General features: G+C 48.6%; 1 protein-coding gene across 24 annotated transcripts in view; it reads right to left on the bottom strand.

The window, feature by feature from the left end:
* The window catches only part of YPEL2 (yippee like 2), a 62,410-nt gene that overhangs the window by 13,046 nt on the left and 35,666 nt on the right, over positions 1 to 13,698 (bottom strand). Inside the window, exons 1-2 of one of the 24 annotated variants that reach the window (XM_069602661.1) lie at positions 10,466 to 10,564; positions 6,812 to 6,938 (exon numbers count right to left, since the gene is read on the bottom strand). The exons of the other annotated variants lie outside the window; for them this stretch is intronic. Of the exons in view, the coding sequence (XP_069458762.1) occupies positions 6,812 to 6,826 (15 nt within the window). The 5' untranslated portion in view covers positions 6,827 to 6,938; positions 10,466 to 10,564. Of the gene's footprint in view, positions 1 to 6,811; positions 6,939 to 10,465; positions 10,565 to 13,698 lie in introns of those variants that run through there. 24 annotated transcript variants of the gene reach the window in all.

Below are 13,698 nucleotides of genomic sequence, written 5' to 3'. Positions count from 1 at the left end.
TTTTCCTTTCTCATTCCTTTCTGCATCCAAGTCTGGTGGAGTTTGCTATTCAGGGTCAAAGTAAACCACAGGCTCCATTCCAAAGAGCTGAAACTCAAGCAAAATAATCTTGTCTGAATTTCACCCTTGAGGAAGCATATGGAGAAAGTGGGAAGGGTAATAATAAAGAACAATGAAAATGATGAAAACTTCCACAATTAGAACCCAAGTGCAGTTTAAAGACTCTGAGCAATTAGCTAAGAGGAAAGACAATCAAAGGGGATTTCTTCCCTTTTATCTGCAAAAAAGGAGGAAAGCGGACTGATACGGAAATAAGAGAGACTTGGGTTCATTATAAGGGAAGAATTTCCTCACTGTGTAGGACTTCCACACTGGGACACAGGTCACCAGGAAAGATTAGGAAAGAATAAAGCCATTTGTATGTGTTTATAGTTTGCAGAAAGTTTTCACACATCTGTCTGGAGGTCTACATGGGGTAAAAAGCAATGTGTGTGCTGCCTAGGGGCAGAAGCTTGGCTGCCTCTGAGCTCTGGGAGGTCCTCCCGTTCCTGAACCAGATGAAGGGAGGGGCAGGGAAGGGACTGGCTCTAGAGGAGGAAATATCTGCAGGGTGGAGTCATGAAATTCCAAGGGCATGGGAGCATACATGATACAATGAACTGAATGGCAAAAACAAAAGGTGGTGTGGGGCTTGGGTACCACATTTTATTGCTGAAATGTGGAGACTTCAGGATCTAAGTTACTTGATGATCAGACCTTTCAATTTCAGCAGATGCTGGCAGCTCGCTACAAACTGTACTCTTCCTCTCTCTCCACAAAGAAGGCCTGGGACACTTTCATTCTCCACAAGGATACAGAGGAGGGGCGTTTCTATGAGCAGACCAGCCCCTGTCCTCTACAGAAGAAAGCCTGACATGTCTGCTGGGGGGGGGATGGCTTCTGAGACAGAGAGATAACAGGTGGAATCAGGATGCAATGGCAGCCAGTCATTAAAGCTGGGCCCTTTGCAATTCAAATATAAAACTGAAGCTTCTGGAGGGGGGACTTCCCTGGCAGTCCAGTGGTTAAGACTCTGCACCCCAGTTCGATCCCGGGCTGGGGAACTAAGGTCCCACGTGCTGCATAGTGTCACCTAAAAATAAATAAATAAAACTTCTAAGCGGGCTAAAATAATGGAGCTCAAATTTCTCTCAAAACCATCAGGTCCTTCCACTCTTGGGTATCTATCTGAAAAACAAAACACTAATTCAAAAAGATACGTGCACACCCCTCCCTACCCACAGTGTTCACAGCAGCATTATTTATACTTGTTAAGGTATAGAAGCAACCTAAATGTCCACCAACAAATGAATGGATAAAGAAGACGTTATTTATATATATACTGCTGCTACTGCTGCTAAGTTGCTTCAGTCGTGTCCAACTCTGTGCGACCCCACAGATGGCAGCTCACCAGGCTCCCCCATCCCTGGGATTCTCCAGGCAAGAACACTGGAATGGGTTGCCATTTCCTTCTCCAATGCATGAAAGTGAAAAGTCAAAGTGAAGCCGCTCAGTCGTGTCCGACTCTTTGCGACCCCATGGACTGCAGCCTACCAGGCTCCTCTGTCCATGGGATTTTCCAGGCAAGAGTACTGGAGTGGGGTGCCATCGCCTTCTCCATATATAAAATGGAATATTACTTGGCCATAAAAAATAATGAAATGTTGCCATTTGCAGAAAGATGGACTTTTATTCTAAGTGAAGTCAGACAAAGAAAGACAGATACTGCATGATATCACTTATATGTGGAATCAAACGAGAGAATAAAACAGAAGAAGCAAATTCACAGACATAGAGAACAAACTAGTGGTTACTGGTGGGAAGAGGAATGCAGGGAGGGGCAATATGGGGGAGAGGGATTTTTTTTTTAAAGGGTTATTTTGAGAGCATATGAAATCATGTGTGTGAAACCTTTTCAGGCCTTTAAAAACAATTTACTATGAGCCCCCGAAGGTAAAAAGAAAGCAAATTAATATATCTAGGAAGAACATGATCAGTTTCTTGGATTTAGGTTTCAGCATACCCTTCAGTTCCCAAAGCCAACTGGGCGTTGGCAAACGAAAATGTCCTGACACTACAAAGGATTTCTGGAAAGCCAGTGGGCAAAACTTACAGACTCTCAAGGCAAGACTTCCCCTGCAGCCAATCCAGACAGAAAGGGTCCCCTGCAAGACTGAAGCCACATGCTATGGGGGTGGGTGGCGGGTGGGCGGCCCAGGGATCGAATCTGTGTCTCCTACATTGCAGGCAGATTCTTTACCACTGAGCCCCTGGGGAAGCCCAAATTGAGATGGCTCCTTAAAATAAATTGGAAATGGTGAAATAATAATAGTCATGGCTTATATTTACATAGTGCTTGCTGTATGCCATACAGAGCTTCCCTGGTGGCTCAGCTGGTAAAGAATCCGCTTGCAATGCAGGAGACCTGGGTTCAATCCCTGGGTTGGGAAGATCTCCTGGAGAAGGGAACGGCTACCCCCTCCAGTATTAAGGCCTGGAGAATTCCATGGACCATACAGTTGCAAGGAGCTGGACACGACTAAGCGACTTTCACTGGAGAAGGGAAAGGCAATCCCCTCCAGTATTCTAGCCTGGAGGATTCCATGGACAGAGGAGCCTGCTAACTTACAGTCGGTGGGGTCACAGAGAGTTAGACAGGACTGAGCAACTAAGCCAACATATGCCAGACAGGATTCAAAATCATTTATATAAGCCAGGTAATTTAATTCTGTCAACAATCTAATGAGGGAGGTACTTTCATCAATCCCATTTTACGGATGAGGAAAGACAAAGAAAGGTTAAAACATATGCCAACACAGGGTCAAATTCCAACAGATGACAGTGACCCAGGCAGTCTGGCTCCAAAATCTAAGGAATAATGAAGATGGGATGACAAGGCTGCTGTCCAAGTGACTTCCTAAAAGGAGCTCAACAGAATTAGACTAATACTGACATGTTTAAAGGGCCTCTGAATGTACAAAGATCTTTCACATATATTAATTGATTTACCTCCAAAACAAGAGAGGAAGAATCTGAGCTCCAGAGCTTTCTAGTGACTTACCCAGTTTCCCAAAGCTTGTAAGTCAAGGTCAATACATAAACCTACAGCTTCTCACTCCAGGTCCCAAGATTTTTCTAGAACGTGTTCACTTGGAAAATCTGTCTCTTTGAAAAAGAAGGATGGATCAAGCTGTCAAAATTGATGAAAGTCTCTTAAGCTATTCACCCTCCTCTGCTCTGATTCCATATTTACTCAGCAACTGCCTAAATTTAATTCATTTGCTCAGTGGGTTTACCTTCAAGGAAGATAACACACATCCAAGCTTTCGGGATTATCTGTTCCACTGTAAATTAATTAGAATTCTGGTCTACCAATTAGCTTCCTGTGAGTTATGTTAGGATGAATCATTTCACCAGGGCTTGGTCACTCTTGGGAGAATGGATAAAATTTAATTTGTAAATTTAACAATGCTTAAGGCTGATTGAGGGCCACCAAGAGAATGCTCTCGGCAACCTAGCCTGAAACCAGCTCTCCCAGGTAACAAGTGAATGAATGATTCTCATTTCACAAACCATGGAAAAAGAAAAGCAAAGAAGTCCTTAAAAATCCACTCCCCTTTCTTTGGGCTCTTGGACTTCATGATGCAGAATGAGCAGGGAAGCTGAAAGAATGCTTCGGGGAGCTTTCAAAAAGAGAAGTAACTAATCACAGTCCGTAGGAATCTCATGAAGTGGACTGCAGGTTAGGGATAGTGGCAAAAGGCCTCCACAGCCACGGAGGATCTCCAAACAAAACAAAATATATGTAGACTTTATCCAGTTTTAATTTCAGAGATCACCGGGCTTCGAGGCGCCCCAGGGTCAACCACTCACCTGAGGCACGGCTCTTGTCCCCGTTTCCACTGAAGCCTGAAGGGTGCTCAGCTGTGTCTGGCTCTTTCAACCCCATGGACTATCGCCTGCCAGGCTGCTCTGTCCAGGGGATTTCCCAGCAAGAATACTGGAGTGGGGTGCCACTTCCTACTAGAGGGGATCTTCCTGTCTCCTGCGTCTCTTCTTGTCCCCTTGCACTGACTGGTAGATTCTTGACCACTGCACCACCTAGGAAGCCCTATTTCCACCAAACTTCTGCCTAAATACTTTCAGGATAGTGAACACCCTGCCTCCCGAGGAACCCCATTCTGCTGCCAGCTGCTCTGATAATCCTTCATCTTTACATCCTTTGGTGCCAAAAAATACTTCTGGTTATAGCTTTACATCGCCGTTTCCTTCCATGGGCTAAGCTTCTCCCAGCTTAGCTGATGAACTAGATTCAAATCCCATTTCTGGCATTTTCTCTATTGTGTGTTCTTGAAGATGCTCCCCTTTCTGGTCTCAAGTTCCTCACCTGTCAAGTGGGGTAACAGTACCCACCTTGCAGAGTAAAGTGACTAGCATAAGCCAGGCCCTTGAGAAGTGGGAGTATCCTTCAAATTTCCTGTACGCGGCACGGTTTTACTCTCACAGAGTCTCTCACTGTCTTCTTAACCTGATTTTTTCATTTCATCTTAGGGAAATAGTTATGAAGGAAGAGACAGTGTGATTTTAAAGGGTTTGAAGAAATCACAGCCAGTGAGCTCTTATGAAAAAGACTCGAGGATACAAATATTAAAAAGATCTGTGCACGACGTGCTTGCCAAAACGCAAAAGCTGGGCACTGGAGATTCTCAGTAGTCCGTCTAGAGACAGAATACCAGCGGGTCAGAACAACCAGCCGGCCTGCTCCCAGCCCCAGCCAGGCAAGGCTTCATCATCTGCCTCCAACTCCATGCCTTCCTCACGCAGAGCCCTGCCCCTCTGCACTGGGAGTTGCGTCATCTGTGAAATGAGGGGGTTGACTGAGGTTTCTTACGAGGGTGAATATTCCATGAGTCCATATTCTCAAGAGAGTAGACGCCTTGCACAGTGAAGGAACATTTCCGAGTCAGACCTCTTTTCTGGTGTTTTTTGAACTTCCTGTTTATCTGGATAAAAGGTCTTTTCTGCTACATCAGCTGGTCTATCTTATCTAGTTCCTGATAAGACTCATCCTCAAGACTTAGAGACTTAAATCCCTGCCACATATTCTGGTGCTCAACCTTCTTCCCCGGCACACTGAAATATCAGGCGCTGGAAAATCATCTCCTGGGCAAAGAGATTTTCCCACAGTAACACAGTCTATGATATTTTAAAAATAGGAGACATGGGGTGGGGTGAGAGCTAACTGTTCAATAATATAGACATGGCTGAGAGCTTCTCTGGTGGCTCAGTGGTAAAGAAGCTGCCTGCAAAAAAGAAAAAAAGAATCGGCCCGCCAATGCGGGAGATATAGGTTCGATCCCAGGTCCAGGAAGATCCCACATGCTGCAGAGCAATTAAGGCCACGTGCCACAGCTACTGAGCCTGTGCTCCAGAGAGGGAATCACAACTACTGAGGCCATGTGCCGCAAATACTGAAGCTCATGTGCCCTATGGTCATGCTCTGCAGCAAGAGAAGCCACCGCAAATGAGAAACCTGTGCACTATAAGCAGAGAGTAGGCTCAGCTTGCCACAACTCGAGCAAAGCCTGTGCAGCAGTGAAGACCCAGCAGAGCCATAAAGAAAGAAAGAAAGAATGCTGCACCTCTGTAACTTTAAATCAACAAATATTTAATGTCCCAGACCTTACGTAGCCCCAGAGGGTATAAATAGTCTGTCCAGAAGATGCTTAAACTCCAGCAGAGGGCTTTCCTCCAAGGTGAAGATGACGAAGAGGACTTGAAACAGCCCCAGCACAACCTGCCTATGCGCACCTCTTTCCCAGGGTTGGATAATAACTCAGTGAGCAGCAGACCCCAAATGCTCGCTACATAATAAGAAAAACAACAGTATCTTGTATCTCCCCTAGTTAGATACCACCTCAGGGCACTGTCTCAGGTATTATCCCTGTTTTATAAGACAGCTGATGGAGACTTCCCTCGTGGTCCAGTGGTAAAGAATCTGCCTACTCATGCAAGGACCATGAGCCACCCCAATGAGAAGCTGCACAGCAATCAAGACCTAGTGCAGCCATAAATAAATAATTTTTTAAAAGATAAACCGATGAGGACAGAGCCACACCCAGAAGTTAAACTCAAAAGCACCCCCCACCCCCACGCCAGGGGCAGCTCCTTTGTTTGGAAGTGCTGGTGAGCCTGGTCTATTGCATACACATCACTCCCCTGCCCACTGATCTTTCCTGTTGATGGGGTGGAGAGAGGGTGTGGGATCCTTAACAGCACTGGACAGCAACTTTGAAAGCAGAACTTGTTAGTTTTTAAACAAGGACCAGCCAGTTGGACCACCGAGTGGGTGTTCCCATGCAAATTCCAGTGCTTTCAAGTTGCTCTATGAACAGAGCCTACCCGGGACAGCAAGCCCTGTTTTTCTGCAACCAGCTCTTTGATTAGGTCTAGTGAGGGACTCAATTAGCATCATGGAAACACAGAGCAGATTTCAGAAAGGAAAGGTCAGCTGCAAGCCCTAGCATTTGCTATCAGCCATCTGCCAAGCAGGAAGTGCTACTCAGATCTATTTTTAATCATATTCCCTAGGCAAAGGCTCCTGGGAGAATGCACAGGCCAGGCTTATTCCAAGAGAAACATTAAATTGCTACCTTTCTGAACACATTTTTAAATCTGTCTCTGGATACTTGGGGTATTGTTTTAAATATATTCTGGACACCAACTTATATACAGAGGCCCAGTTCTTGGGTACTCTCACACTGATACCTACCTCCAAGGAGGCCATGGTTGGCCTGTATTCTCCCTTCTTGGGAAAATTCCCTGGGACTGTTCGAAGGATGGACTAATTCCACACACCATAGCAATGCCTACAACCAGGTTCCAGGTATTTGATTTGGCTGCAAATGAAGGGGGAAGCGAATGGTAGCTTAAGTCCAGCGTCCACGTCCATTTCCCAGAGCAGTGAGACTGACGAAGCTAACAGGGCAGACCTCCCCGTCACTCTCATTTTTCAGTCCATCTACCACTTCAGAAAGCTACACTAACACCAATTCCTCTGGCAGGGACTCGACCATGACTCAAGATATGGCCTGGCTACAGAAAGGAGCAAGGTTTCAGCTCGCCTCCCAGGGACCCGGCCTGTGCCGTGGCTGGCTGGCCCGCCCAGGCGCAGGAACATTCTGTCCACTGGCTTCTTCCTCCCTCGACCCGCAGCAGCACTCGTGTCTCAGCTCCCGCCAGCCCGAGGGACGAGACGTCTCTGCGAGGCCTGGACGGGGAGTCTGGCACAGCCGTGGCAGAGGAGGTTCAAACAGGCTGGGCTTCTCCCAGCCTGCGCACACATGGAACAGAGTTTCCCTGTCTCTGGACGCTCAGGCTTTCTGCCTCCGATTTCCAGCCAAAGGTAAAACCTAAGTATATGTATGACTGTGCCTCAGCCAAGTCAAGTTCCATTTGCCAACTAAGGCCGGGGGGCCCCACCCAGGGCTCACCCCATCAAACCCTCCAGTGGCACTGTGGGGCCCAGTGTGCCCCATGACAAAGGGCACAATGGGGTCTGCCCGCTGGTTTACCAGCCTCTCCAGCCCAACCCCGCCCTCCTCTTAGGAGCTTATCTGTCAGCGAGCAGCCGATGGGAAAGCTAAGCTGAAAGGGCACCTTGGCTGTGGGATCTTTGCCTGAGAATGTGAAATAAGAGACTGGGTATTTGGGGCAACTTAACACTGGGAGGCGCCCGTCCAGAGGGCTGGGGAGGAAGGGACGGAATAGGCAGAGGTGAGCTTCACAGGAGATCTAACTCCCCCAGGCTGGGGGGTGGGGAGACAGCAGGGCTGGGAACCCAACCCACTGAGCCTCAGCAGACGTGTCCTTGGGAAAAAAAAAAAAAAAGGCCACTGCCCAGGGTCACTCCCCCTGACCCAGTTGGACCACAAATTAATTAGGGCTTCTGAGCCCTGCTGACTCTTGAGTTCCTCTTCTTTCTGGTTTCAGGAGCAAAGGGAGCTAATCGGTAAACAGCTTAAGAAAGAAGAACTCTTCTTGTGCCTGTCTGAGGATCACCGGTGCCCTTCCTCTGCCCCTTCCCCAGTTTGCCACAACTGTGTATGTACCGGGAAACCCAGAAACAAATGAAAAAACACCCCAAGGAAACATGGGGTGTTGGGTTTGGTCCAAGGGCTAAACCCCAGGAACAGGAAGTTACCTGGAGATTTCAGAGCCAGGCAGCCAGCCAGGGAAGGACCAAGAGAGGAGGCTGGGCTCTCAGTTCCTCTGCTAATTCAGAGCAAGAAACAGGGCTCAAGGTAGAGCTCTTAGGGGAGTGGGCTGGGGACGGGGTGCACACCCCATCTGAATTCCAACTCTGGTTCTACCACTTCCATTTCCTAGCTGAGTCCCCTTTGGTCAACTCAGTTCGCCCAAGCCTCACTTTCTTCACCTGAAAATGGAAATGAGAGGAGGAAAGGGAACCCTCCTACACTGCTGATGGGAATGTGCTGGTGGGGCCACCGTGGAAAACAGTATGGAGGCTCCTTTAAAAACTAAAAAAAGAGATTTGCCATATGAGCCAACAATCCCAGTCCTGGGTATGTATCTGGAGAAAATGCTAATTTGAAAAAATACACGCACCTCCATGCTCATGTGTGTGCTGAGTCGCTTCAGCCGTGTCTGATTCTTTTCAACACTATGGACTGTAGTCCGTCAGTCTCCTCTATCCATGGGATTTCTAGGCAAGAATACTGGAGTGGATTGCCATGCCCTCCCTCCTGCAGGGGATCTTCCCAAACCCAGAGACTGAACGCAAGTCTTGAACCCAAGACTGACTCCTACGTTGGCAGGCAGATTCTTTATCACTAGAGCCACCTGGGAAGCCCATATTTACAATATTTGAGCCAAGACATGGAAGCGACCCAAGTGTCCATGCCAAATGAATGAAGAAGATGTGATTCAATGGAATATCACTCAATCATTAAAATATAATGAAATCACACCATGTACAGCAACCTGGAGGGACTTGAAGGGCACTAGAGAAAGACAAATACCACGCTAATCGCTTATATGTGGAATCTAAAAACATGATGCAAATCAAGTATTTACAGAACAGAAACAGACTCACAGACAAGGTTACTAAAGGGTGGTGGTGAGGGAGTAGGGAGAGAGAAGCTAGGAATTTGGAATTAACAGATACATACGAATATATAAAATGGGTAAACAATAAGGACTCAACTGTACAGCCCAGAGAACTCTACTCAATATCTTACAATAACCAATAATGAGGGCTTCCCTCACTCATAGCTCAGCTGGTAAAGAATCTGCCTGCAATGCAGGAGACTCCGGTTAGATTCCCGGGTCAGGAAGATCCCCTGGAGAAGGAAAGGGCAATCCACTCTAGTATTCTTGCCTGGAAAATCCCATGGACAGAGAAGCCTGGCGGGCTACAGTCCACGGGGTCGTAAGAGTCGGACACCACCAAATAATAAGGACTTACTGTATAGCACAGAGAACCATACTCAATCTTACAATAGCCTATCACGGAGTGAAAGTGTTACCCACTCAGTCGTCTCCAACTCTTTAACCCAAATAGAGTCCCTCCTTAAACCTGGTGTCCTAGGAGACTTGTTTCCTTCCCCTAGTAGGGGCTTCCCAGTGACATTCAGACCGACAGAATAGGAACCTCTGGGACCTGGAAACAAGCCATTTTATCCCAGGTTATTCTGATGTACTCTCTGACTTGGGAATCACTGCCCAAGCATCTCCCTCTTCCAAAGCCAGTTTCAACTACTCTCAGGCCAAAGACATGAAGGCTGTAGGAGCCACTTAATCTCCTCCACTTTTCCCTGGCCTATACCTCAAAACTACATACACCAAAGTCATCTGAACTCTGCAACTCAGTTCTCCCTTGAAAGTAATAGGAAAAAAATCCATACATGCTGCCTGCTTAGTGAGTGAGCGAGCTGCTCAGTGAGTGAGCTCAAGAAGCTAGGTATTCACATGAGAGCGAGCATCTCACCCAGCGAACCAGATAACCCAGGTCCCAGAGTACTTTGAGAGGCTTTCATCTCAGAGTCACGGGTGCTGGGTGTTGGCCAGTGATTTATCTGGCTGCCGTTTAGCTGACAGCATCGCCAGGAATGGACTGAGCTTGGTTATTAATTACAGCCACTGGCTTAATTATCAGCACTTATTAACTTTATACAACATCAACATTCCTCTTCACACAAAGCTCATAGGCATACGGTTTAGAGCAGTTAGAGAGAAGCTGAGCGGAACCAAAGGCTATTACTCCCTTGCTTGGAAACTCTCCATGGTTCTCCAGAGCATGCAGCATACAGAATTGCACCTAAACTCCTTCCCCAGCCTTCTGGGCCCATGTGATCCACCCTTGCTGACTTCCTGTTTCCCTCTACCTGCCCTCTCCGCCTCTTACCTGTGGTTCTTCAGGCTGGATCTCCTCTGCAATGTCTCGATGCCTCTGCTGGGAATGGACTCCCCTTCCTTGTTCACTTAGTAAACACTAATCTTGCTCTCTGCCCCTGTAAGCAGCCTAAATAATCACCTATTCAAAGCCTGTGTTTCACTACATCCTGTAATAGTTAACTTGTTTCTTTTGCCCACTAGATCATGAGCTGCTTCAGGGCAAGAATTTGATCGTGTCCTATTCTGCATCCCCACTGCCTCATACAGCAGTACTCAGGACACGCTGAATGGTCAGAGAGGTCATGTGCCTTATCCAAGGCCACACTCGACATTCAGTGGCAAAGCCAGGCCCTAGGGCAGAGGCGGCCCGGGCTCGTAAGGGGGTGCTAATGACTCGCTGCCCACAGGGCCCCACGCTGTTTTCTCATGGAAGTGATGAGATTCTTTGAAACTATGGGCACTGTCTGGCTCAGGCACCGTGTAACCTCTGGTGGGGACCAGCACACTAGATGGCTGAGGCTGCAGTTTGGCCCGTGCAGAGGAATTCTCTGGCACCAATCAGACCATGCCACTGAACAGCGTCCATCAACTCCTGTACTATCCCTACCAAATGGAGCCCCCCTGTTGATCTGGAACACCTCTTGAAATCATACTGACCCATTTCCCCAACACCGATCTCATAATGGTCATTCCAATCATCAACTCAGGGGTCAGCAAACAATCCTCTGGGGCCAAATGGGGCCTCTCACCTGTCCTGTAAATCAAGTGCTACCGGAACACAGTCAGGCTGGCTCGTTTATGTATTTTCTATGACTGCAGACTTGAGGGGCTTCCCAAGTGGCGCTAGTGGTAAAGAACCTGCCTGCCAATGCAGGAGACATAAGAGACATGGGTTCAATACCTGGGTTGGGAAGATCCCCTGGAGAAGGAAATGGCAAACCACTCCAGTATGCTTGCCTGGAGAATCCCATCAACAGAGGAGCCTGGTGGGTTACAGTCCAGAGCGTTACAAAGAGTCGGCCACAACTGAAGCGACTTGGCATGCACACACATAGAGCTGAGTCCAGAAGGCCTGCAAAGCCTTAAATATGTATTACCTGGCCTTTACAGGAAAAGTTTTGCTGACCCCTGATCTAGCTGAAGGAACAGGGAATGAAGACTCCAAACAGGCTCGCCCTGCTACCAAGGGACTGGCTGCCCCCACTCTGAAAGTCAGTGGACCAGACTGGCTTTTGCATGATGTCATTGCTTTTTTTAGCTCTGGTTCCAGGCCTGGGATCCAGGAGGAGATTTTCCCTATCAGACACACACACACAGGGGCCCGGGGCACCCAAGCACATGACTTGGCTTGGTTTAATGGTGCTCAAGCAATGTTTATTAAACAAACAGACAAACAAAGGCCTGTGAAGTCCAGCTAGCCTGGGCCCCTAAACCTGAACAAAAGTCCACCCTCCCTCCTGTCAGTGTCAAGGTGACTAGTCTCACAGGTGTCTGGCAGCAGCCTGGTGACCTAGATTTGTCAGACTTTATCTTATCAGCTTTCCTTCCTGTGTGCTTACCCAGCACCTGCCCCCACAGTGCCCAGGGCAGCCTGGCCTGGTGTTTTTATAGAGAAGGGGAGAGACTGGGAGGACCTCTCGCCTTCCCCACAGATATGCTTTTTTTTTTTTTTTTTCTCCTGCAAAGGGGAGGATCAAGATATACGGAGACATGGAGCTTAGAGGAGCTCCGGGAAGTCTGGTTTTTCTCACTTCCTCTCCCCTTGGGTTTCCTGGGTGAATCTGTCTGGGATGGACCTCAAAGGACTCCTTGGAGCCCCGCCTGCCAAGTGGCACGTCTGACACGTACAGGGGGAGGGACCGGCTGTGGGTGAAGCGAGCAAGGCAGCCACCACCCCAGGGCGAGAGAGAGGCCTGATCCTAAGAGGAGACATTCCTCCAAAGACACATGAGAAGGCCAGGTCTGGTTCAGTGGCCACCTCATACTGCCAGGGAGAGCCCAGGCGGCAGTTTTACAGCTCAGGTCCACACTGCAGGGGGGAGCGGGGGCAGTCGGAGGGCGAGCTGGACACATTTGGCATCTCTTGAAAACCAGACAAACGGGACAGAAGATGATATGGAAATGCTGGCTTCTCAGCTGCTCCAGACAACCCTCAGGACGGAGCTCCCCACTTGCGCTGCTACCGGCTGCTTCTTCAGACGGGGGGCTTGTTAGGAATCAAAGGATTCTGGGTGCAAGCTGGGTGAGCGCAAGGCATACGTCTACAGGCCACTGTCTCCCCAGTATCTAACAGGTCGGGGGAGCTCACTGAACTCCAAACTGGCAGGGCTCACTTAGTACAGGAGGTTTCACACCGAACCCTTTTGTTTTTCTGTGTGTGCCCGGGCGTGTCCGACTCTTTGCGACCCTATGGACCACAGCCTGTCAGGCTCCTCTGTCCATGGGATTCTCCAGGCAGGAATCCTGGAGTTGGCTTGCCATTTCCCCAGCCAGGGGATATGCTTCTCTGAGCACATCATTCGTAAGAGCTGAAGTTACAGTGAAGGCTCTTGGTGGAACCAGTTCTAACAGGGAAGAAAAGGAATTTCCCAGGCCCTCCAAAGGTAAATGATTTCCCTTTTGACAACTGTAAACGGTCCTTTCAAAAACCCAAAGGCGTTAGGAGTGAGGGGTAGAGGAGAGTCAGGGCCATCTGCGCTGCCCCCTGTCATCACTGTGGTCTGGAGGGGAGGGAGGTGATGGACTGATGAGATGTTGTTTTTGCAGCAGCTGGCAGAGCCGTCTCCTCCTCTCTTCCTCCCCACCTCCTCCTCCTCTGAGTCACTGTCCAGCCACCAGCAATAGGCGGGGAGGGGAGGGAATCCGGAGCTGAGGTTCTCCTTGGCAAGACAGCCCTGACCCCAGAGATGGTACTCTGGGTTACCGGGTCAAATCCTCCCTTGGGGAGCTGGCTGAGTGCTTTGGGAAAAAAAAGGTACCAGAGATGGTTTTCTTGGTTTTGTTTTTGAAAGATAAGAAAAACAGCATCTCACCCTACCCCCACCGTGAAGCATCACAAGGTCACCCCAACTGAAGAGCAGTTCTGAGCTGCTGCTCACACACTGAGGCCCCGAATGCTCTCCCAGCTGCCTGGGCTGCTGCTGTTATCGCGGTAGTTCGAGGTCTCTGAAACTGCCTGATGTGTGGTTCACAGGCAAAATCACACCACCGTGCAGATTGGAGGGGAAGGGGGCAGGGGGCTGG

Source organism: Ovis canadensis, chromosome 11 (genome assembly GCF_042477335.2).
Source record: "Ovis canadensis isolate MfBH-ARS-UI-01 breed Bighorn chromosome 11, ARS-UI_OviCan_v2, whole genome shotgun sequence".
Taxonomy (NCBI): domain Eukaryota; kingdom Metazoa; phylum Chordata; class Mammalia; order Artiodactyla; family Bovidae; genus Ovis; species Ovis canadensis.
The sequence above is the reverse complement of the archived record's forward strand: the minus strand, read 5'-3'. Positions and strand labels throughout refer to the sequence as shown.